We start from the raw sequence: 25,861 nt of genomic DNA, 5'->3' as shown, positions 1-25,861 counted from the left end.
TCTAGGAAATTAAAACAAGCCACTCGCCTATAAACTTGTTTGTGAAAATATGAATGTTGACAGCAAAAGGATTGTGAATTGCTCATCTAATGAGCTACACCTCACGTTTTAATGAAGGTAAACCCTTGTGATTAATCACAATACAGTACCACCTTAGGGCCCCTACCTTCCATCAGGGTCTATAGCAAGTGAACTTGTTTGTAAACTTTTTCTTGGGTAAAGGAGAGTTTAAATTCAGCTCTGCTGCCTCCTCCCATTGTACAGATGCTCAAGAGTAAAGGGCTATTTTGGCAACAGAGCAGGGACAATATCTTTGGGAAAACAGAGTTCTGCTCCCAGGGTCAGTAAGCCTGGGATGAACCACAAGCTGAGGAGTATTTTCCTTCTTACGTTCCCTTATTTTGTTTTCTTGTTGCAAGCATTATCCCTTGAGAAAGAGCAAATATTTTTTCCTGTAGTCACATTCAACTATCTTATGCTACATTACAAAAATCTGCATAAATTACTGTGTGTATTTCACTAGTACACTGCCCTGCAATTATTTTTAAGCTACTGGGAACCTGACTTCTAATTTTTGAAAGAAATTGCTCAAAGGATTTATATGCCCTTTGTGTATAGGGTGAAAAAAAATGACAACCCCAGGGTTGCATAAGTGAACCAACGAATGATCAAAACAACTTTGAAATATTTTAACTAAAGCCTTTTATTCTGTACAACTGTGAAATACAGATAATTTACCCTTTTGGCATTGCAGACGCCCTTCAATCTCTCCTGAAACTGCATTATTGGGATGGTTGGAAGAGTAACCTTGGCTGATTTCAGACAAAAAACGAACAAACAAAAAAACCCCCGAATGAACGAATGAACTGGGAGCAGTTACAATGTATACAAAGGGACAGCAAGACAACCAGAAAGAATCACTGTCTATTAGAACAAAGCATAGACCTCTGCTATTAATAAATACAATTCAGGACAATTTATTAATAAAAGTTACACAGTTCTGCTAAACCATTTAATTCACAAATATCACTAAAAATGTGCAATATAGCACAATTGTGTCAAATGGAGTATGCACAGAAATGGGGCTTCCTTTCAAGGAAGGGAAAAAGACATGCTAGCTTAATTCTTAACCATACCCTCTTGTTTAAGTGGTGACTTTGTCCAGGACATAATGCATTTGGATATTTTTCTAACAACATATGCCAGTGGGAAAAAAAAATTTTTTTTTTGTAGTTTGATCACTATAAAATCCCAGTAATGTATCTGGGACTTTCTGTAGGCCCCAGCCTAAATCCTGATAGCAAAACACAGGAAGGGCAAGAGCACACGTCTCCTGAAGAAACTTGAATAAATATACTGCCCTTTGAAGGCACTTGTGCTTCTGTTTCAGACAAGAGTCATATTTTACACAATTTTGTGGTGAGGATTTTTAATTTGTTTTGGCTACAAATAGTCTTTTGGGACAGTCCCAAATTTTCTTGCCAAAAGCTGAAATGCTTTCCCCTCCCCAGTAAGTTAAACTTTATACAAGGCTACTATGAATATATGAAAGCCTTAGATTTTTAGAAAGAACAGGAAAAGAAGATGTGTACAGCTATAACAAAATCTGCATATAAAACTTGGGAAAAAAAGAATACAAATGCTTTTATATCATGGATATGAAATTTGCTACTGACATCAACAAATAAAATTTAAATTTTCAGAATGGTCTTAAATTTTGTAACAAAATGCCACAGAAGTATAGAGCACAGTTTCTTGGAATTCCAACTAGCGTGTCTTTAAAACAAGGACACATTGCAGGAAGAATTATATATTTTTTTTTAAAAAATCTATTAAATTTTGCAAAACATGTTTATTCTATTATGATGCACAGCATCACTGGACTGACCCTGCTATAATACTTCTCTAGTGTTCTCAATCTGAATGGCAATAGCTCTCTATAAGAACGTTTGAACTGCAGTATTAAAACAATTCTAATTATGTTAACCTTTGACTTACAATTAAATGGGCTACTACTTTCAAGTGTGCAATAGCATTCGGTGTTTTTTGAGATTTCTCTAAGTGGTAAAAATTATTTTTATGAATAACCTGTGAAAAATCATTGTAGGTAATGTACGAATGGAATGTATTCAAAAAATACAGTGCATGCATTATGAACATAGTGACTAATATGGCCAAAACAGTGTTTCATATCAAGCCCGAGCAGATGAAAATTTAATGCTCTGGAAAAAACAAACAAGAAGGAAGCAAAAGTCTGCACTGGATTATCATCTGTTCTCTGTATACCTCACATAACATGAACCACTAGGGACTTCTCATTTCACTTGCTGTGCCTTAGCTAGGACAGACTTTAGTTTAAGTCATATAGATTTTTTTTCTCTATATTACAGATCTATTAGTCACTTCAATTATTAAATGTATACTCTCTGGTCCATACTGAGTCATTAGAAGTCTCATCTACCTTAGGGTTCAGTGGGCTTCTATAGTACTACTCTTGGAACCAGTACAGTAAGGTCAAGTAAATGAACAACCATTTGAGTCCATCATTCCTTTCACGTTGATTTCTGTCGGTAGTGAAGTGTCAGATCACCACCACTCTTCCATATGAAGTGCTTAACAGTTCGAAGGTCCATATTTGGATCCAAAACCTGCAGTGTAAGAGGATTTATATTTTATTGCAGAAGACTGGTAGATATGTTAAATCTTTGGATGCTGGAAGTTTTGATTTTCAGACAAGCATATTCTAGGCTGACAGTGGTACACCATACTAATAAGGACTGGTCCCAGGGGCTAACATACATTAGAGAGCACCAACAGCAGCATATATAGGCTTGGAATGACTATTAGTAAATGTCAGTAAACATCAAAATGTATAGATAGGCAAATAAGAAAAATGCCGCTTGAGTCCCACCTTACTGTCTATAAAGTGTACTGTAATACTGGTATTAGTGGAGTTGGAGAAGGGGTGCCATTTAGGTGGCTTTAACTTACTGAATCTGAACATCTACTGTCTTTCCCCCCATAATTGAGACTATTACACTCCTTTCATTTGTGATCCAAGGAAGTTGGAAACCTACTTCCAAAGTAGCAGTGCCTCTTGCTGTGCTATTGCACATATTGCCACTAAACAATTTTACTACTAAACCTAGCAGGCAATATAAAAATATGCTCTGAAGTCAGACAGATTTTGAACAGGACCAGACATGTAACAATATTCTCAACCCCATAGTTTATTTGCTTAAGTTAATCTTAATGATGTTATACAGAAGTGTGATTACAATTTATTGCAGATTGATATCAAATTCTAGGAGGCATACAATAGATGAAAATGGGAAATGATTTTTAAAACTAATTTGTTCCTAGTCTGGTTTTACAGCTTTCTAAATAGTTTTGTCTGGAAGAGAGGTATATTCTACTCAACACTGTAAATACTGGTATCCAACAAGCATGAGATGCTTAAGGCCCTCCTCAATGGAGCTCTTCTTTAAAGCATGTGATCTTCGAGAATAACAAAGTACTGTCATCTGTGTTTACTGCTCATATCAGTATAGCTGGTATATGATTAATATGATTACTATCATGAGCAAGAGTTTGGAGTATTAGGCCCCAAAAGAGAATACAGTTCAACAACCAAAATTCTGTGATCTAGACATTTGGTAATGCAATATATCCACCCACGCTTTATATGCAAAAAGCAAAATAGTACTACTATCCGTTAACATTGAGTTCATAACATACAATTTAGTTTCAAAGGCATCTGTTTTAAAATAGTTTACCATTAGCACATTTTAAGAACAGTACCTGGAGGTTCACAAATGATTTACTATTGATCATCATATTTTTGAAAGAAGGCCTAAATGAGTGCTTATGTCAACTTACCTGGTCCTGGCACAAGAGTTCAATCTTTTCTTCTGCTAACACAGCAATGTCCTCCTCTTTCTCTTGTTCTCCAGCTTTTTCATTATTGGAGGAGCTAGTTGTCTGAGATTCATTATCCAGGTTTATGATTTTCTCATAAACATGTTCCATCACTTTTCTGACCTGCAGCATGTCACTAGCTGACAATCGGTCTCTGTACAAGTTAATTAAAAGTTGTGAAACACCAGATTTAGCCTTTCAAACACTTATCTTCACAGTATCATGTGCAATAAGGTTTGCTATAGTAGTTATTTGTTTGTAATATAAAATAAGATCTTTATAATAATGCCTTTATATAAATCAATGGTGAAGACTCATCTGGAATACTGTGTGCAGTACCAGGCACCTTATCTGAAAAGGATACTGCAGAACTAGAGGGTGCTCAGAGAAGAGCAACAAGAATGATCAAGATCTTGCATGGCAAAACTCAGATGAAGAGAGACTGAAAAGACTTGGAATGTTTTCCTTAGAAAGGAGATGAAGCTAGGGAGATGATAATAAGTATAATAAATAATGACTTGTAAACAGAAAGGAGGTCAGGAACTTCTGTTTTCCCTATCTTATAACACAAGAGACATTCAAAAAAAGTTAAAAAGGTAGGAAATTCAAACGGATAAAAGGAAATACTTTTTTGGGCAACATGTAATTAAACTGTGGAACTCATGCCACAGGAAGTTGTTGAGGCCAAGAACGTATCCAGATTCAAAGAGGGACTGGTTGTTTATATGAATATCAAGAATACACACAGTTGTCGTAATTAAAAGATAGCAAACATTTTAAAAATTCATGCTTCAGGGCTCAAGCCAATCTCTAATGATTAGAAACCAGGATGCGATCTAATGTAAGGGACAGGTTCTCCCAAGCCTCCTACTTTGGTGTTTCTTACACCTTTCTCTGACTGAAGCATCTGTTTGAGATAGGATACAGGATTAGATAAGACATTAGGTTTGATCCAGCCAAAAATGTTGTGGTACCAACTCAAACCTCATTTTTAATACTAAGGTAAGACCTTCTAAAGTACAATTAATTTAAGCCGCTGCAATTTACAACTACAATATCTCCCAGATCTTTAAAATATTTTTATATCAACCAGTGTAGCAGGATGTTGTCCTGTAACACTAAATACCTTCTCTCCCAAGAATTGAGATAGCATGTCCAATGTTATTCTCTGGATTAACCAAGAGTACCGTTATTCTCTTTGGCATACCCTTTTAAGAGTCTGCTAATATCAATATCTCTGAAATATTAAGAGTCAAAAATATATACATACTTTTTTAAAGTTTTTGCCCCTGAAGACGAATGAGGTTGAAGGTAGAAAGGAATCTTATTGAATTTGGGCATATTTTTCTAAAAGGAAACAAAGTGTTACATTTAGTATCAATTGGCATCACACAAATTATATTCACTTCATTATTTCAAATTGGAAAGTGTGTTTACCTAATATGTATATTATATCAAATAAAAATGAGATTTTCTCTAGCACAGTGATTGAGGACTAGTTTTCTTTGAATTGCTTAAGCTTCTGGAGAGCTCAGATCTATCTCATGCAAGTCCTTTGTTTGCCTAGCTTTTATATAAGTTGGAGCTCATTTCAGCGGAAGCAGGTGGGTGTAAAAAGTGTACTGCACTTTGATATGATAAAAAGTCAAAACACTGAATATTTTGTTTAAAAAATGACTGCAAGTTTTAAAGAAGAAAGACTTTAGAGTATCTGGAATACACCATCAGAAATCAGGTTTCTTAGAAGGTGATTTGTTAAGGAATGGAATCAAATTCGAGACACATGTGAAGAACACTTCACCCCAACCAGGCAATGAGGGACATTTAGTATGGTTCTAACTCAAAAATGTACCTTATCTTCTCTTGGACTCCCCCAAATTCATCATATTTCAGTATGCCAGCAAGAAACACTACAGTAGACATTATGTTTGGTCCTTTCCCCGTCAACCAGGAGACCCCAATGAAGCTGGCTTGTTTGAGAGGAAGCCAAAGTGGTGTTTAAAATAGAGGTCTTCACGGGCCTAATTTTAAAACCTGACCCAGACCCAAACTGACAATGCCGAGTCATTTTCAGAACTGATGCAACCTGAACCCAACACTCCCCCCGCAAACCTGTCTGCACCGTCGCCACCACCTGGAGGCTGTGATTTGTCAGCATGCTTACTTCACTGCACAGTAGCGGCAGCCAGCAGGAGTGGTGCACACAGCTGGTGCCATGCGAAGCCCACAGGCAGAAAGCAGCTGGAGTCAGAACACAGACATAGGAAGTGGCAAGCCCCCACTAGGCCAATCCCCATGTGACAATGCTGACATGGGCTTGGGTTGGTTCTGAAAAATGACAAATTGACACTCCTGGTTGGGTTTGAGTCAAGGTCAGGCTTTAAAATTAGGTTGAAGGAGACCTCTATCTCACACAACACCCTGGTTCCTATTGGTTTATGGAACATAAGTGCAGTACATGCTGGGAAGTAGGGATTTACAATGGTCAGGTTCCAGTGACCTGTAGGGAGGCTGAATGTCAATGGGTTTATGAGAAGAGTGTTTTGAGCTAGTAATGCCTTGAATATCCCTTTAGGTCTGATTACTGAAGATATTCAATATACGTTACTTGAGATGCTGGAGTCTAGTTAAATTCCTTTGCAGTTCACCTTTAAAAGAAGGGCAAAGTCTATACCTAATGACACTTACATCCACAGTGATGTCAATTACCCATTGTGGCACAGTTTCATTAAGCAGCATAGATTCAGTTTCACCACCTGAATCCCGACATAATAACCTAAAATATATAGAAATGAGTTTCATAAATAATACATTTAAGCACTGAGAAGAAAATTGCTGTACAGCACATAAATTACAGAACTTAAATGCAAAGATTAAAAAAGTGTGCACAGTGATAGGCAAAAACAGAAATTATTGAAATAATAAATCTGTTAATCAGATGAAAGAATAATAGTTCCATAACCACGAGTTAAGCAAGATTAGTGTTTTAGGAATTCTGTTTAAATGAACTTTAAATTCAAAATAAATTGTTTAAAAAAACCAAACAAACAAAGTATATACATTCTAGCAATTCTGGGCTCCAATCCTTTAAGTTTGATATGTGAGGGTGTACCCTTGCCCTTGTGTAGAGTCTCACTGATTGAATGGAACTTTCTGTAGACATAAGCATCTGCCAATGCAGATCTAACCGAAGGGCTGGAATCCTCAGTTACAATTCAAAAATATTAAGAGCTGTGGGAATGGGATTCATTTTAAATTGAAAATTTAAGTAGCCTCATTTTACTTGAATGACCCGTGATCTGAAAGTTATACTGCTCCCAGGCTTGGGATGTGCTATATTCAGTTCTGGAAAACTAAGAAACCTCGACTGAAAAACCAGTCTTAATTTAAGAATGGATATATTCAGTTACCAGGGATAAACGTGAATGCTTTATGACATTCAAAAACCTGGCATCCCAGGGATATTCATCATGATATATTCAGTGGTGAACTGAAGCCGGTTCGCACAAACCGGTTGTTAAATTTTGAAGCCAGTTTAGAACCAGCTGTTAAAGGGGTGGGGAAGCTCAGGCGGGACGGACAGGATGTGGCCCGCGGGACTGTCCTGTCAGTCCCGCCTGAGCTCTCAGCTGGGGAGGCTCCCATGTGAATTTTTACTGACCCGGCGGCACTCTGACCCTTCGGCAGCAGGCCCTTCACTTGGGGCGGGTCTTCGGCGGCGGGTCCTTCACTTACTCCGGGTCTTCGGTGGCATTTCAGCAGCGGGTCCTTCAGTGCCACTGAAGACCCGGAGCGAGTGAAGGAACCGGCTCTTGAGCTTCTGGCAGCTCATCACTGGATATATTAGCTGATAAAGTCATGCTGGAATCAAAGTAGTGTAAAAGGCAAGATGGGTGGTAATCAGAGTGGCATGATAAGATCTCATACTACTTGACTGGTCAGACCTAAAAGCACTCTGATAGGCCAGCAAATATACTTTTAGGAGAAGTTCCCCATACCAGTGGATCAGAAAAAAAAAATCTAATGCCTGAAGACTAACACTGCAGCACCATAATAAAAGACAATAATTATACATTAAGCTCTGCTCGAACTTAAAGTGGTATATTAAATAGTCTTAGAAGGAAAATGGATCAGCTTTAGGTTGTTGTTGATTAGTCTATGGAAGGATGGTGTACAGGAAGTGCTCTCAGAGCTATAAATCAACAACTCCTTGTAAGAGTTACTGTACAATTCATGCACCATGTCTTGATGATTTGGAATCTAGATGTTCCTTGTCTGACTATGGAATGACATTATCAGCCACAAACCAATTTTGTATGGTCAAGCTTCTACTTCCTGGACATTGATTAATATCTGAAATTGTTCAAGAGCCAAAAAGAAAATAATTCTATTGCTTTAGCCACAATGCATTCTCTAAATTTCTGTACCTGAACAACGTGCGTCCTCCAGCTTCACCAAAGATAACTGGTGTATGCGGTGGTACCTGAAAGTACCCATTTCCTTTCTGTACTCTGTTCTCCTGCTCACCATTCACTATAGAAAAATATACATCAAGACTATATACCTAGTTTTAGAGCCAAGTATACAGACTAACACAAGTTATTGTCTCTTTCCAATACGGTGGTGAATTAAAAAAAGAAAATAAACAAAACACATGCAAAGATGAAGACATGTTGATTTCTCATAAACCAGAATTTCCAACACTTAAATATTTCATGAGAAATACCAAAGAATTAACACATTATAACTTTGTAGGAGGCAGATCTCAATGTCTGATGTACATGAGAATAGGGGCCATGAGTGGGACACTGATTTACTATCAATTTTCCCCAGTTTCTGAGCAATACAGAGATGTAAATATCTGGGGAATTGAATGACCCTTACTTTAGAGGTGAACAAGAAAAAGAATAATTCTGCAAAGGCAATTATTTCACATTCAAAAGTAACATCTTAACAAGCATCTTCTTTGCTTTCCCACCTAACTACCAACTCTGAAACAGAGGACCAGGAGAACTTGATAGAGACCTCTTGATTTCACTGCACTGTACATTCCATTAAACTAATGATCAGGTTCATGTCTATGGACTATACAACTAGAAGTGACTGATGACATTTCAAATGCAGAGGGTCAGATTAAAAGAGCAGCGATTCACTTGTTACAGACTGACTACAGCTTTCAAAATGAAACGATTTGATAAATAATAATTATTTTGCAGTGCAATGTAAAGTTCTCTGAAAAATATGGGAAAAACTGTTTGGGTGCAATGCCTTTCAGTCAGAAAAGAACCCAGACTTACTATGTGGCATCTGAAATCCACCAATTACCAAATTTTAATGTTCTGTCGAACGCTACAACATACCAGACAATTGAATATGGGTTCCTGTGAGTGATAGGAGTTCCAAAAAGATTGCTTAGCTCATTTATGAGCAGAGCATAAAATAAATGGAGGATCAGAATTCATAGCCAAGAGTACAGTCTAGAGATAAGACTATTGTATATTCGCATGCCCAGAGCTCATCAGAAACAAAATAAAATCATTCTGGAAATTAGAAGGGAGAAATGTTGGGGTTTTAGAAATTTCTTTAAAATAAATATTTTGGTGTTACCCTCCTGAATTTTTGATTTTTTAAAAATCAAACTCTCCTTTTTGGAGGCAGTGGAAATTTCAGCTTAAAAAAAAAAATCCCACTGAACGTAAGGTAGGGGAACGGTGCTATCTCAGCATGTATCAGGACCCTGTTCTCAAATGCTGCAAAAACACAACATAGATGCCAACAGACATCCCTTTTTGTTAATAAGCAGATTTCAAATCTGTGTCATCCAACTTATTTTCCATAATGGTGACTCCAGAGAAACTATGAACACTTTTCTCCCCGAGTTTTTTTTCCTAGACTACAAAATTAATGAAGTATTTTATTACTAAAATAGTTAGTATTCAGCTTGCCTAGTCACAATCTTTGTATGGTCCCTCAGCTCTCTATTAACAATATCACTGATCCAAGAGACCCCCGATGCACTTTTGATTTCCCAAGCCACTATTAAGTATTTGCTTTGTATTGTTAAATTTTAATATTTTAAAAGCAAATTTAGAATCTGGTTTTACAATCCTTATTTACCTGACCAGTCCTACTAAAGTACAGTACTATTCACAAGTCTACAGGAGAATCAGGTCTCTAATGACTTGGAAAGTTTGTAAATTGCCACTCCTTATTCTTCCCACCCCAAGACTAAGGGCTTGTCTACACTACCGCTTAAATCGATGGAAGTTATGTCACTCAGGGGTGCGAAAAAACCACCTCCCTGAGCAATGTAACTTACGTTGACTTAACACAATGTCTACACTGTGCTATGTTGGCAGGAGAGCATGCTCCCACTGACGTCTTCACCAGATGCGCTAAATTGACGCAGCTGCATCAATCGCAGCGGCGCCAATTTAGCATGGTAGTGAAGACAAGCCCTTAAGCCTTCTAAATACACAGCACAGGAAGTAACAATGCAAGAGCCTCCAAAATAGCCTAACAGAGTGCCTCAACCCCATTCTGAGACCACACTGAGTGAAAATGTAATTAAACCCACATAATCCACAGGAACATAGGACTGGAAGGGACCTCCTAGGTCACCGAATCCAGTCACTTGCTATCGAAAGGTATTCCATCATATTAATCCCATTCATAATTTTATCAAATTGCATCTTAAACCTAGTTAGTTTGCCCCCAACTACTCCTATTGGAAGGCTGTTCCAGAATTTCAGTCCTCCAATGGTTAGAAAACTTTTTCCAATTTCCACACTAAATTTATTCCAACACATGACAAGGATTTCAGCTGAAGGCCAATCTGATAAAAGAGTCAAGAGATTACCAAAACTAATAGTTTTGTAAGGTAAACATATGCAAGACATCTGAATGTAAACCACCTCATTTTATGAAGACCATTAAATACCCAATGGACACCAAAAACTTTTGAATTGCTTTGGCCCTGATTGGATGTGAACTTGTGTCCCAGTGAAAGGCTCTACCAATCATCTTCCAAACCTTTGAGCTATAGTTTCTCTTATTTTCTGCCAAATCCACCCACCTATCTTGTGTGCCATTTACATAACCCTACTGTTAACCTCACCTTTCCTTTGTGGATTACTTCAGAAGGTAGCCTCCTGGGTCAGTACACAATTCTGTTTTCAACACCCATTCAGTGTAACACATTCCAACAAATATAACTGCTATTTATTAGTGTATACTTGCCAGTAATAATTACAAGCAAATTAGGCAATGTGCCCTGGACACTTACCCAGAAAAGCATAACTGAATTACTCCCATTCCTCTGCCCTGTCTAGAATTTAAGGAATTTATTCTCTCCCTTAAAAACCTAGCCTCTTAATTTTACCAGAAATTTTTTTCATTGCCAACTAATAGCATTTCTGTAAATTCACCCTCAATGCAGAATCAGCTTTTCAATTGTTTCCTCTTTATTGTGGAGTTCCAAAGGCTTTTAAACAGCACTATCGTCAATGGAGGAGTGCTACGTGAAACATTACAAAGCAATGTTATATTAAAAGCTATTGTACATGTAGAGACAACTCTAAAAACCTCATGTAAAACAAACTAGCTATGAATGCTAGAGACAAAAAGATTTAAAGATTCTTATATTGTACAGGTGAACACTAACCATGATTTATTTCATTTTCCTCTTCATCCATTGGATTGATGTGTGTTCTAGGCCAATACTCTAGAAGAGCTTGTAATAGAAGTCCTCCGAGATTCACTATAAGACATGATTAAAAACAGAGAATATAATTATGTAAAAATCACTGACCCATATAGCCAGTTTAGAAAAAAAGACAACTCTCCATGTTTTTAATTCACAACTGGTTAATATACGCTAATTGTTTGTATTTCTTATCAAAGCTTAAAAAGTTAATACAAGAGAAACTGAACATTTAAAAAAATGTTAGGTCCCAATCCTGCAATGAACTCCATGCTGGCACTGAGGTCTACTGATGTGGAGTTCATCTCAGAGTCAGGGGCTTAGGCCCAGATCCACAAATGGACTTAGGTGTCTAACTCCACTGTAGGCACCACTGAGATCCTCAAAACTCTGGCTACTAACCTTAAAGGTGCCTAAAATCCTTTGGCACCTAAATTTCCAATAAAGTCCTTATGACACCTAAGTTTCTGCTTCTAGGTACATGCACTGCTGCCTCGCTCTAAGAGCTTGAATACCTATCTCATGCCTAAGCCCCAGAAGGATCTTTGAACCATGTGAAAGTAGGCATTCCTTTGCCTATCTCGCTGGCTGGGCCCAAGCTGGTGGGCATGCTCTGAGCACATCTAATTCCAAACAAAACTGTGAGAGGGAAAGGAGGAAGAGGCAGCTGCAGCAACTTCCCTAACCTTTAGTCCAGTGGTTAGGACAGTGTTTCCCAAATAGTTGGTCCCAATCCACCTGTGTGTTGTGGGAAAGTTTTAGATGGTTGCCACGTCCAAGGCCAGATGAACTCATCACGTGACCCTGAACTAGGCAAACATATACTTCACCTGGCCTGGATGGAAAGCCTCAGGTGGGTGTGGAGGGGAGAAGAGGAAGGGTTTGGTGAGCAAGCCTGTCTCGCACTCACCCCACAGTGGGGCTAGTCCCAGTTCCCCACTCTGGTCGTTGTAACCTGGCACACGAGGCTGCAGTACCACTCTGATTTGATCTGGCCAGTCCTCCCTCATGAGAGAGAGGCAGCCGGGCCAAACTTGAGTGGTGCTGAGACCTTGCGCATCAGATAGCACAGAGCAGGAGGGCTTGCCCTCCAACCCCTCCCATCTAGACCTCCCCTCTACACTGGGCCAGGATTAGGGTTGTGGTAACAGGACAGAGGGTTCATATATGTAAACGATGGGTCACAAAATAAAGACAATGCTGTTGGTGGGTTGCCTTTGTAAAACATTTGAGAACCAGCAGGCTAAGGCACTCGCATGAGACAGGATTTGAGCAGGGTTCTCACACTACTTCTTCTCAAGGCACAGGGGGGAATTGAACCGAGGTCCCCCATTTCCTGGGTGATTTCACTAACCACTGGGCTAAAGATTACAAGGGAGGCTGCCACATCCTGCAACCTCCCCATTCACCCCCTCACCCCCTTGGGCTTTTGCTTGGACTTAGGTGTGTGCTGCCATTCTTCTTGCAAGAAACAGCATAGGTGCCTGACTCCAAGAAAGGATTCCTAGCTATAGATCCTAAGTGGAAATAGGCACCTAATTCCCTGTGAGAGACAGGGTTTAGGACACACCCTTCTCCATCGCATCTGCTACTGGCTAGCTTAGGCAGTTCCTCACCTAGCACTATGGCTTTAGTGGATCCCATCCGTAGGTACCTAACTCTTCCCATGCACGAAGCAGGGAGCCCAGTGCCTAACTCTGGTTTATGGATTCCACTGGGTTGCAAAAGCACCTAGAAGTTAGGTGCTCCCATGCTCTGTGTTGCAATGCCTAAGTTGTTTTGTGGATTTGGACTTTGTCTTTAGTCTTGTAGAAAAAGCTAATTTTGCTATAATTCCAGTCAGTTTTAATTGTTTTTAACAAATATTTTAAGATATGAGTTTATTACAGTATTATTCTCTAGTTCAGATCTTTCATGTAATAATTCCAGTCTAGCATTTTTCATTTTGCTTTTTGAAGGAAAATGAAATGGACAAATGAAATAGACAAAGTGAACACAAGATTGCCATTATAAAGCATCTCAGTACATTTTCATTGGAGAGTCATTTGGAGGATTTAGTCTCAAGAAAAGTGGGGAAGTCCAAGCAAGCACAAAACTACTATCTGCCAGAAATATACTAATATATGTAATGGGGTTTTATATTGTTTGAATGAAATGTTAATTTAAATTAAAACTCACATTTTGGATCAGATCCATCTGGACTGCTAAACCCAGCATCTTTTGCTGAGACCCAAGCTGCAAAGCAGTCACTCTCATCTAAAGTAATTGTCAACATCTGTCAAAAGAAGACCATTGGGAGGAATACAATATGAATATTGTATTAAGAACCCAGCAGGTTTCTTTTACATATACAGAAGACACACTGAGCTGCAACTACAAAATATGGCAGTGTTGGATTATACACAGACTGTCTACAAACACTCCATTTCTCAAATTTTATTACATTAGTAATTGCAGTGTACAAGATTAGTTTAAACCAACATTATCTCCTTACAAAGAATTCTGTAATTAACTACTCTTCAGGTTATCAAGATCCAAAGAAGCATTCACGGACATGTTGATTGAAAGATAAATTATATCAGATAATCAAAATATAGTTTATGTCACACACACATTAAATTAAATCTTAGAGTCAAAGCTTTATATGGCTCACAGAAGTTTAACTTAATAAAGTGTATATGTTAATGCTTTCATGAATGGTCATATGAAATGACAAACGCCCAAATTAGGAAATAATTTAAGTTGTGTCTTACCCCAGTTTTTAAGTCTACTGAGAACCAGTTTGGCACATACACCATTTTAAATCTCTTCTTAATTTCTTCTTCAAAATCTACTTTCCCAAGGTCTTCAACTTTACATGCCTGTACACCAGAATATTAAAAAAAAAATACGGAAGTCTCTTAATACTGAATATGCAGTCATATCCACTGTTAAAACCTTTAATCTGCATATCAGAAAAATTAATTTTTAACAAATGTATTCCCTCATGTGTATACCCTCTATATAATGCAATACTCAACTTGAAGATTCACATTCTCAAATGGCTGTACAGTAAATTGTATGCTAAGTAAGCTTTTTATTTTTCTTGGTAGCTTTGTGCCACTACCCTCCAAAACACTAAAACAGAGAAGTATGGAAGCATTACTTCAGAACAACATAAACTTCTTCCCCAGTGTTGAATCTTGCCTTGCCTTGAACTGTAGTTCATTTTAAAAAAATAAACAGATGGATTCAAAGAAAAAAGGAACAGAATGAATATTAATACTATTCATTACAAGTTCAACATCTACTAGTTCTATAAAAATGCTACTCTGATAGTGGTACTTATTGACCTATTGACAAATTAATACAAAAATGGATTTTGAAATGCTCTTTTTATTTTTAACTTTTTTAATCTGAAAGAACTACTTACCTGTTCTTAGACTGTTGTCAGTAAAGACATCGTCCTCTCCTCCCCCCACTACTGGAGTGCACCTGCACGCTAAGCCTGGAACCTCTAGTAAGGACTGAGCAGTGCTATGGCTCTCAGACACACTCTTGAGTCGCGGAAAACTCTGGTATAAGTAAACATGACCCTCCCCTCCACCAAAACCTTCATTTACTCTCAGTTCCTTACATTTGCTCAGAATCAAATATAGGTTCCAGGAAGTAGGGATGGAGGGTGGAGTCACAGGTGAGTAACTCTTCTCTCTTTCCTTTAAATATAGTCAGTACAGATCCCCAGTTTTAAAGTGGACTGAATCTATATAGAAACTTCTTGGGAGCTAGTGGATATCCCAGTCCCAGAAGGCAAGGTGCATCTAAGGCATGCCTTTGGAATGTCCCAATAGTGAAATATGTAAAGATGCCATCAGGTGCTCAGTTCATCCTTTACACAGCATTGATCTCTGGACTTGGCCTCGAGATCAAATGCCCACCTCAGGAGAGCAGTTTTCTAAAGTTGCCCGATTAGATAGTCTCCTCATCAGTTTCCTACTGCTAGTGAATCTCCCAAATTTGTACTGACAGTATTCAAAGGGAGAAAGAAAAGTGACTCACCTTTCTCTGGAATTCTTTAAGCAGAGTGTTATTACGAATACACTCTTCAACCTCCATCCCTGTTTCTTCAGTCTATAATGGATTCTAAGGCACTGTAGGGTACCATACTTTGTTATAAAACCTTGTCTGGAGCATTCCATGTATCAAGAGAAAAGGCCAATTTCTCAAAAGCATTTAAGCACCTTAAAAGCCCATATCCCACTGACTTTTGGAGAGACTTAGGAGCTTAAGTGCCGGTCACTTTTGTAAATAGAATTTAGGCATTTTTGAAAGCGTTACCAAAGATCCATGCAGATCCCACAATAGTCAGGGTTTTTTTAGAAGGTATATGCACAAATATGCAACCTGAACTGGCATTTTCTGATTTGTGCTGCTTATTGATAAGTAAGGATAAGATTTTGTCATGGATATTTTTAGTAAAAGTCACAGACAGGTCACGGGCAATAAAGAAAAATTCACGGAAGCCCATGACCTGTCTGTGACTTTTACTAAAAATACCCATGACAAAATGGGGAGCTCACCTGTGGGATCCACACACCACCCAGAGCGGCTAGGCAGCTGCACGGGCCTGCTTGGAGCTCCATGGGCCCCCAACACCTGTGGGGGCTTGGAGCTCAGGGTCCCCCACTGCCTGGGAGGGCCCCTGCGGCAGCCGGGAGTCTTGGGGGGCCCTCCATAGCTCCTGGCCACTGCAGGCTGAAGTCACAGAGGTCACTGGAAGTCACAGATTCTGTGACTTCCGCAACTTCCGTGATAAAATCGTAGCCTTAATGATAATGTTTTGACTGACGTCCATCCATCTGTCCCCCTCCCCGTCATGCATTCTTATTATGTTCATTGTTTTATTTTAAAGACAGAATTTTAAACACATTTATGTAAGAATGAACAGTAATGCAGCAGAAGAGACAAATATCATCCCTTATCAATGAGAGTCTTTAAAAATACTTGCACTATGTTTTGTGGCACAATGAGGACCTATTTTCTCCAATCACCTCACATGCAGACAAATAGCAAAGGAAACAGAAGACCAGAAATCCATTAATACATGTCTAATACAAAATTTTACACTTACCTTCAATACATCCCAGTATGCCACATTATTATTTGTATCTTTGGTTAATATATGTCTCTTGTCATTAAGAATGTGGCACTGAATAATACTAGCACCCCCTAGCAGTTATAAAGAAGAAATAAAGTCAGCAATGCCATTCATTTAATTAAAACAACAACAACAAACAACAACAACAACAACAACGTTAGACTGCTACAAAAGTAGGAGCTATTCTTCAGCTCCACCAATTTGGCATGAAGCTATTTCAGCACATAATGAATATATGGCATACATGTATATCTACATGTGTTTTAACAATGATGTTGATATATTGTACAGTCAATTGCTTAACCACACTTTGGGTTGTTATGAAATATACTCAAAAGATAAAATAACCAATGTAGGTCAAGTTTATTGCTATACAGCAGGGGTTCTCAAGTTTCATTGCAGTGAAACTCCCTTCTGACAACAAAAACTACTACATGACCCCAGGAGGGGAGACCGAAGCTTGAGCCCCACCACTCCAGGTGGAGGGGGGCCAAAGCCCAAGCCCCGCTGCCCTGGAAGGGAGGGGGGCAAAGCTGAAGTGGGGAGCCTGCAACCTGAGCCCTGCTGCCCAGGGCTGAAGCCCTTGGGCTTTGGTCCTGGGAGGTGGGGTTTGGGCTTAGGCTTAGGCTTTGGCTCCAGCATGTCTAACACCAGCCCCGGTGACCCTACTAAAAAATGGGGTCGTGACTCACTTTGGGGTTCCAACCCATAGTTTGAGAACCACTGCTATACAGCAATGACAATATAATACAGGAAAAAGGTTCTAAACAGAGACTATAATATGGGCTTGATCCAAAGCCCCTTGAAATCAATGGAAAGGTTCACATGGACTTCAGTGGGCATTAGATCAGGTCTTACGTCATTTATAGGTTTTAACTGTGACAATGATTTTGAAATTATACTTAACAGGGAGCAGTATTTGATATTTATCTGAAATAACTAATCACAATTTCCAACTCTTAATTACTCACAGATCTTACATTATGGTCATTGTTAACAAAGTACCAATAGAATAACCCTAAAATCAAAGGCTGAGAAGGGTTAGTGAATTTTTTTTTTTTTAATTATACTGTTCACCACACAAGCTAAAAATATGCTTGACACACACAGTTGTAGGATACTATTATACAAAACATGCTATTTTCTGTAGTTCAGGTTATAGCAGAGAGAATTCCAAGGCATTCATGCCCTTAATTTATTATAACTTCATTAAAATGTCTACTCTGAATATAAAAATACTTAATACCTTTTAGATGCTAACATTTTTTTTTTAAGCTAAATTGTCATGGTTATGATCGACATGTATATTTATCCATCTTCACATGTGGTTTGGTCATATAGTTTATCTAAGGTACTCATATGCATATAGGGCACTCAATCTTTAATATATTTATCCTCAATATCTCTGTGAGGTAATGTAAGGAAGTAGTATTATGCCCATTTTATAGAGACTAAGGGTGCATCTACACTTCAAAAAAAGGTGTGTTCTTAATTGAGGCTAGCTAACTCAGGTTAAAATAGTGGTGAAGACACAGCAGCTCTGCTTTTAACTTAGGTCAGCAGCTCAAGTTCAACCCCAGGTTTCTTGAGCTGCTAACCCAAGTTAAAAGCCAGGTTGCCAGGTCTTCATTGCTTTTTAAACTGCATTAGAGAACTTGAGTTAGCTAACCCCCAAACCACACTTTTTTTCTGCAGTGGAGACATATCTTAAGTGCCCAAGTCTCACAGGAAGTCTGTGATGGAGCAGGGAATTGTATCCAAGTCTCCAGCATTCCTGGCTAGCACCCAACCCATGGGACTGGCCCCTTATTTTCTCAAAGGCCTTGACCATCAGCTCTGATAACCCAAGTTAGAATGAGCAAGTGAGGAGAACGGGTAGTATCTAGAAGAGCCATCTCCCAAACCCCTCCCATTCCTACCCATTCCCCCACAGTAAATTTATAAGAGAATAGTTTAAGTGCTTTTAGTGGAATTTTCTGTTGTTCTTCCATTTAATGTTCATATACCATACTAAATTTTTATATTGCAAATGTTTTACATTGCATTTTCAGATAAATATGGGCCTGATCCAGTGCCACCTGAACACAGTGGAAAGGCTCAAACAGAATTCTATGAGCTTTGGAACAGGCCCCGTATTTGTCACGCTACCCTCTTCACCTGCCATTTTTTCTAACAATATTAATTATTTTTTGAGATGTTCTGAAAGACCTGTTTACCTTTGATAACTTGGTCAGGCTGTGTACAAAGAGGTGTTATAGGATTGGTACAGTCATTGTCATAGTCCCCAGAAGCTCTAAAATTATGAATTCCCTTCAAAGTCTAAAGAAGAGACAGAAGCATGACAGTCATAATTTGCAGAGATCATTAAAACCTACGAACATAGCTAGCCCAGGTGAGTGAGGTAATATCTTTTATTGGACCAACTTCTGTCAGTGAAAGAGACAAGCTTTCATGCTAACTCAAAAGCCCGTCTCTCACCTCATACAAGTCCACTCAATCCTACTTCTTGTCCAGCCAAACACTAAGACAAACAAGCTTGTTTACATTTACAGGAGATAATACTGCCCGCTTCTTATTTATAATGTCACCTAAAAAGTGAGAACAGGCGTTCGCATGGCACTGTTGTAGCTGGTGTTGCAAGGTATTTACGCGCCAGATATGCTAAACATTTCCATACCCCTTCATGCTTCAACTTGTAGGCTCTAAACTTTTACATTGTTTTGTTTTTGAATGCAGTTATGTAAAAATAAATTCTACATTTGTAAGTTGCACTTTCATGATAGAGATTGCACTACAATACTTGTATGAGGTGAATTGAAAAATACTATTTCTTTTATTTTTACAGTGCAAATCTTTGTAATCAAAAATAATATAAAGTGAGCACCGTACACTTTGTATTCTATGTTGTAACTGAAATCAATATTTGAAAAATGTAGAAAAAATCCAAAATATTTATAATAAATTTAAATTGGTATTCTATTATTATTTAACAGTGAGATTAAAACTCTGGTTAATTGCGACTTTTTTTTTCATCATGAGATTAATTGTGATTTTTTTTTAATTGTTTGACAGCCCTATAGTAAACTCATACTGAACTTAAATTTTAGCCATATAACGGACAAAGAAAATCACTCACCCACTTATTCACAGAAGATTTAGTTGTTGCAACCCAAAGGGCTGGAGGAGGATCAGCTGATCTATCAAGTTCCATCTGAATAATTAAACCACAGAACACTTTTAGACACCCCAAGTTTAACTTTTTTCTTTTCAATAAGTTTTTGCTTTCCAGTGACCTCCAGTCATTGCCAGATGTGCTCCAGAAACAGTACTACCTTCAAGCTTACTGAAGAAATACAAGTTTCAATACATTAAATAGTTAACTGTAATTTTTAACTTTATCGGTGATTTTAAATTTCATTACAAACAATAAAAACTATTTTAAATCTCTAGAAACATTTTAGAAATTGTGACTAGAAATATTGAATATGTTTGAGTTGTTTTTAGCTAATCAGCTGTGGTTTAAAATGTTTCAAAACTACAGTATTTTTATACATTATCTAAAGATTTTAATATTTGACAGGATGATCATTTTTAAAAAGATACAATTAAGAAAGTTCAGTACTACTAAATATGTAGAATTTCAGAAAATTAGATTCACTTACTGGTTTACTATAGCAGTAGTGATCCATCCTAGTTAAGGATCATAGAACATTTCTGTTCTAGCCCTGTGTGTGATCACAATTTTTTAAATTTCATTTTCAGTTGAAATTTTCCAGGTTTTGACCCCTTCAAAACTACACTTTAGATATGCACAATACATTTTGAATTTGGTTCTTTTGCTAAGCCAGTAAAGCGTGCAACTAAGGAAGACCAGACCGCTCATGCATTTTAGCTGTGCACTAGAATATATACCTCTTGGGGTCCTAGCTGTTCCAATGGTACACAGCCAAATAGTTACCAGCTATGACACTCCCTCCCTCATCTTTTTTCCTTCTTTTAAAAAACAAGACCTTAGATTTTTTTATGCAATTTCCTAAATTAAGAGAATGTTAGTGTTGCAAAATTAGATGTTCCAAAGCCCTACACAACCTTAACTCTTCTCTCCCGTGTGAGTATGCATCACAGTACAGTCTAGTTACATAACCACATACTATTTCTCAAATACAATATACTAAAATTTTTTCTTCAGACTTAGAAACACTGCTGTAAATTTTTGTAATCCCCCACCCCTTGAATACCTACATTACCAAGCTTCAGAGTAGCAGCCGTGTTAGTCTGTATTCGCAAAAAGAAAAGGAGTACTCGTGGCACCTTAGAGACTAATCAATTTGAGCATAAGCTTTCGTGAGCTACAGCTCACTTCATCGGCTGCATAAAGTGGAAAAAAATTACATTACCAAGAACATGGATACATTCAGAGTGCATATCTTTTTTGTGCAGAAAGCATTTAGGGAAGAACACAGGTAAGTTAAGATTACCTACTCCTGAGGGCATTCTGCACCAAAACACTAAAAATTCTGCACCAAAAAATTAAAATTTCTATGTACAATATTCTAAAAATTCTGCAAATTTTATTTGTCAAATAAACGTGGAGGCTTCAGCATTGCACTGGGGAGCACAGGCCACTGGCCGTACGTAAGTGGGAGATCATTCTGCAGTTCCCCCCTGGGACACGGACTCAGCGGTGAGGCTGCACCCTACCCTGACCCAGCACAAGGACTGGGCCTGACCCAGAAACATCCCAAGGCCTTGTCTTGTATAGAATGGACTGAATGAAGCTCGTTCACTCTTCTGGCCAAGGTGACAGTCTTGCAAGTAAGATAATGGATGAAGCATTTTGAAAAGGGCTTTAAGAGCACTCTAAGTTTTAAAAGGATGACACTGAGGTTTCACACTGGAGTAAGTTCTCTGACTAGAGGGTATGTATGTATCTGGCTGTTGAGAAATCTGGAGACCATTGAATGAGAGATCAAGAACAACAGCATCAGTGGTACACCCATACTGCTGCCAGTCATACTGCTGCCAGACAGACCTTGACTATGTGAAATTAAAGTCCAGATTGTTATAACTACAGCAAATGTTCAAAACAATCTTTGGCACTGGGGCTTGCACTAGGTCTAGGCCTTGTTGGACCACTCATATTGAAAAAGCTGTTTCCATTTAAAGTAAGTCTTTCTCACGGATAGCTTTCTGCTCCATGCCAGGATTTCCTGAACATGTTAGAAGCACACCCTTTCCAGGGTGCTCAAACAACATTCAGGCCATCAGATGCAGCAACTCTGGGTTTGGATGGAACTCTTAACCCTGATCCTGTGATTGCAAGTCTGGGTAGTCTGTCAGCCACAACTGTCTCGGCCAGAAGGGAGCTATGAGACTGAGCGTGACTTTGTTTCCTCTGGTTTCGGCAGCTACGTTGTTGATTAGCTGAATTAGTGGGACAGCATCTTGATTCCATTGCAGAAGGAAGGTATTCAGCAAACAAGCAAGCAAGCAAACAAAAAAACCCCACATCCCTCGTATCTGTGGATGGGTCCAGGAGGACTCCCCCACCTCAGATGTGCCTATGACTAATGCCCTGGAAGGTTACAAGGTCATGAACTGTATCTCTTTTTGCATATTATCAGGATGCAGTTAATAGTTCAGTAGCTCAAGGACATGAGCGGAATTAGGACTTTCTTGCTAATTGGATACTTTGCAGGGGTGTAAGCTCATCTGAGCCAGAGATGTAGCAGTCTCCTCTCAAGTCTGGTAAGTGGCTTCACATATGTACAGGCACACATATGGCCTAATAATGCGAGACAAGTCCGTACTGTCATAGCTGGCTGTGATTTCATTGTTCAGTAATGACTAAAGGGAGAGGAATCTGTCTTCTGGCAAGTAAGCCCTTGCTGTTGTGGACTCTATCCTGGCTCACAATTTACTCTATTGTTTGATAGGATAAAATAAATGATATTTTCTTGCAGCTCACCCAAAGGCCCAGACAGGTGAACAGAGAGAGGGTGTAGTTGAGTCATGTCAGAATTCCTTGATGCGATTCTGCCTTTGATCAGCCACGCATCTATATACAGATACACATAGATGCACCTATGGTGAGGCATCTGACAGAGACTCTGGGTGCTGTGGAGAGTCCAGGGATCAGTATCTTGTACAGGCAATGATTTGACCCCAGAATAAATCTCAAGTACTTCTTATGAGCCAGGTGAATGGCAGGATGAAAGTACGCATCCTTAATAACAAGAGTTACAAACCAGTCCTAAATCTAAAGTGGTGGAATGATGAAGCAAGTGTTACCATCCCAAATATGAGGCAGTGTATGCATTTTCAGAATAACGAAATATTGGAAGAAGCAGCCTCTTCACCTGTACTCCTGCAGGACCTCTTTTACATCTCCTATGTGAAACAATGAGGCCAATTCTTTTGGTAAAAGGCTCTCATTAGAAGGATCCATAAAGAGGGACAAGGGTGGTTAAGACGCAAGGAAAGAAAATGGCTGGGATAGTGATAGGCTATGTCCAGCATTTGTCTAATCTCCGACTACACCTGATGGAAGTGGGAGAGGGTGACTTCCAAAGTCTGGCTGTAGAATGGTGTTTATATGGTTCTTGACACACCTCCAGTCAAATTTGCTGCCTCTGGACGGGAGCCTGGTGCATGACAGAGCAGAGTGACAGGTGCCTTCTGGTGTAATGGGGCCACTTTCTAGGCAGGTACTCCAGTTTGTGATTGTGGGAACAAGACTGTGTTCTTTGTCTGAGTGGGGGCTGGTACAAGAAGGGCTTCTGGTATGGTGCTGGGGTATAGATTCTGAAGATCTAAGGACACCCCCAAATCCTTGAGGGAATGGAGCACCTTGTACGTCTGCTTGCTGAAGAGCTTCATGCCCTTAAAGGGTACATCCTCTACTGTCACCAGGACTTTTCAGAATCCTAGACACCTGCAACTAGGAAACGTGACACATTGCAACTTATGTAACCATGGATCAAGAAGCCACCGATTCATCCATTGCCAATAGTAGCATGGTTTTCATTACCATGTGACCCTCCTTGATGGAGTACCTTGCATCCTCCCCAAGTCCTGAGGAAGCCTAGATAGGAAGGAGATCACCCTTTCCCTCATTAGAGAACTGCATTTCACGAACTGGGCTTGGTAGTTCACATGTTGAATAGGAGGGAGGCTGATAACTAGGCTTTTCGGCCAAAGAATTCATTTCTTGGAGCCCTTATCTTTTAGAATCCCCTTGGTGGACCTGTTTTTTCCCCCTGGACCTGCAGAAAACACAAGGGAACCCCATGTTGGTTGCACATAAAAATGTCTGGAGCCCTCGAACAGGACTTGATAGAGCTTTTCTACTCACTTTGAAGTAGGAGAAAGGGAGACTGCAGCATGCAACAGTCCCTTTGCTGAGTCCAATATATTCTCATTGATTGGAAGGACAATTCTTGTCAGCACCAAGGAAATGAGGTAATTGAACAGTCTGTGCTTGTTCTTTTAAATCACCATTGTCTCAACATCCAAAGTTTCAGCTATCCTCCAAAACAGATCTTGAGCAGCCCTAAAGTTATTGATGACCAGAGTCAGGGCTGAGGTGACAGCCTCATTTAGCGAACAGAAGGATTCCTTAGATAGGGAAGGCAATTAGGAAGTGTCGTGAGCCACATCTGTTCCATCACAGGGAGGTTCTTCTGGTTCTGGTGTGGAATGCCTGGCTACTAATGTGCATGGTGACTGAGACCTCCTCTTTTCTGGTACACTGATGGAGCTCTGCCCTGGGACCTGTGGGAAGGTGGACCCCAATAGTGCCAGTAAGGCTCCAGTGGTAAATTGTACCCTTACTGGCCAAACTGTCTCCTGAACCTTCTCTGTGGCTGATGGCTTGCTTCCAATCCTTCATGTTGAAAAGGATTTGGAAGACTTGCCTTTGGAGGAATGCTCTGAGTCTTCCTTATGGGATGAAGCCACTGTGCACTGAGCTGTGCTTGTGCTCAGTGTGGGTACATCACTTGGTGTCTGAAGTGGATGGCATAGGTGCCCTGGGGTTGATGCCAATGCACTTAAGGCACTGAAGCAGTCTGTGCTGATAGTGCCGGAAGGGTCAGCACTAGCACCAATGGTCTTGGCACCCTTTTAGGGCTTCTTCTCCCTGCTGGCATCAGAGGTATGGTGCCAGGGGCACTTGCCATAGCTAGCTTCCTCAACTCCAGCTTGGAGGATGTCTCTTCTCCGGGATTGGACATGACCTTTATGGATTGCTTTGAGTCCCATCTCTCTCAATATTCAAGTGTGGAATGACAAGGAGTTGCAGAGGGAGCACTTGTCTGGGGGGTGTCCTTCTCTGAGTCAGAAGAAACATCTATTGTGCCCATTAAAGACATAAGATCATCATATGATGGGCAAGATTGATACCCTGTGGCTTTACAGTCTGCCATGCTGGTGTTGGTGTGAAGTATTTCACCCTGCTGTGAAACAGGGTATAGAGGGTCTCCCTATCCCTTTTTCTTTGGAACATCCAATGAGAAATAAGAAGATAATGAGGGCGAAGAAGAATTTCTTCACAAGAGGGTTGAGACTGAAGCTTGAAAAACTATAGTGGGTTGGACACTGTCCAAGTTCTGTCTTGCTGCCACAGGCAGTAAGAGGGAACTGAGGAAGGATTGCCACTGATCTGTCCTGTATGCCCTTGGATGGAAGCACCAGGAGGAACAAGGTGCATGCACAGCACCCAAGGATACTACTACTCAAACGATTCCGAGCTCATGCCCATGACACACACCCCCCCCTATAGTGGGATCCACAGACACACATTCAAAGAAGAATTTAATGGGGTGAACATTGGTTGTCTTACACATATTCTTACATACAGTTATATTTGCAGCTGTTCTGTTACATAACATGCCACAGATTAAGCATAACTATGTTTTACTGTGTACACTTTTCATATGAGTGAGTATGGATGGTCTAGAATATTGAGCAGCATACAAAGATACCAGTTGTTACCCACATCTGATATTGTAGAAAAAAGCATCCAATTTGTGTGTTTGAGAAATAGCATGTAACCAACCCTGTAACTAAAGGCTGTTGAAATACATACACACCTGGGGGAGAGC

The 25,861-nt window shown here is 39.4% G+C and overlaps 1 protein-coding gene across 1 annotated transcript in view; it reads right to left on the bottom strand.

Moving 5' to 3' along the window:
• Nucleotides 1-685: 685 nt before the first annotated feature.
• The window catches only part of WDR48 (WD repeat domain 48), a 52,088-nt gene continuing 26,912 nt past the window's right edge, over nucleotides 686-25,861 (bottom strand). The window contains exons 9-19 of the mRNA XM_007059435.4: nucleotides 19,894-19,968; nucleotides 18,974-19,076; nucleotides 16,731-16,828; nucleotides 14,374-14,481; nucleotides 13,799-13,895; nucleotides 11,582-11,677; nucleotides 8,346-8,451; nucleotides 6,607-6,694; nucleotides 5,189-5,265; nucleotides 3,880-4,072; nucleotides 686-2,648 (exon numbers count right to left, since the gene is read on the bottom strand). Coding sequence (XP_007059497.1) covers nucleotides 2,553-2,648; nucleotides 3,880-4,072; nucleotides 5,189-5,265; nucleotides 6,607-6,694; nucleotides 8,346-8,451; nucleotides 11,582-11,677; nucleotides 13,799-13,895; nucleotides 14,374-14,481; nucleotides 16,731-16,828; nucleotides 18,974-19,076; nucleotides 19,894-19,968 — 1,137 coding nt within the window. The 3' untranslated portion in view covers nucleotides 686-2,552. The remainder of the gene's footprint in view (nucleotides 2,649-3,879; nucleotides 4,073-5,188; nucleotides 5,266-6,606; nucleotides 6,695-8,345; nucleotides 8,452-11,581; nucleotides 11,678-13,798; nucleotides 13,896-14,373; nucleotides 14,482-16,730; nucleotides 16,829-18,973; nucleotides 19,077-19,893; nucleotides 19,969-25,861) is intronic.

The sequence above is a fragment of the Chelonia mydas genome, chromosome 2 (assembly GCF_015237465.2).
Source record: "Chelonia mydas isolate rCheMyd1 chromosome 2, rCheMyd1.pri.v2, whole genome shotgun sequence".
Taxonomy (NCBI): Eukaryota; Metazoa; Chordata; order Testudines; family Cheloniidae; genus Chelonia; species Chelonia mydas.
The sequence above is the reverse complement of the archived record's forward strand: the minus strand, read 5'-3'. Positions and strand labels throughout refer to the sequence as shown.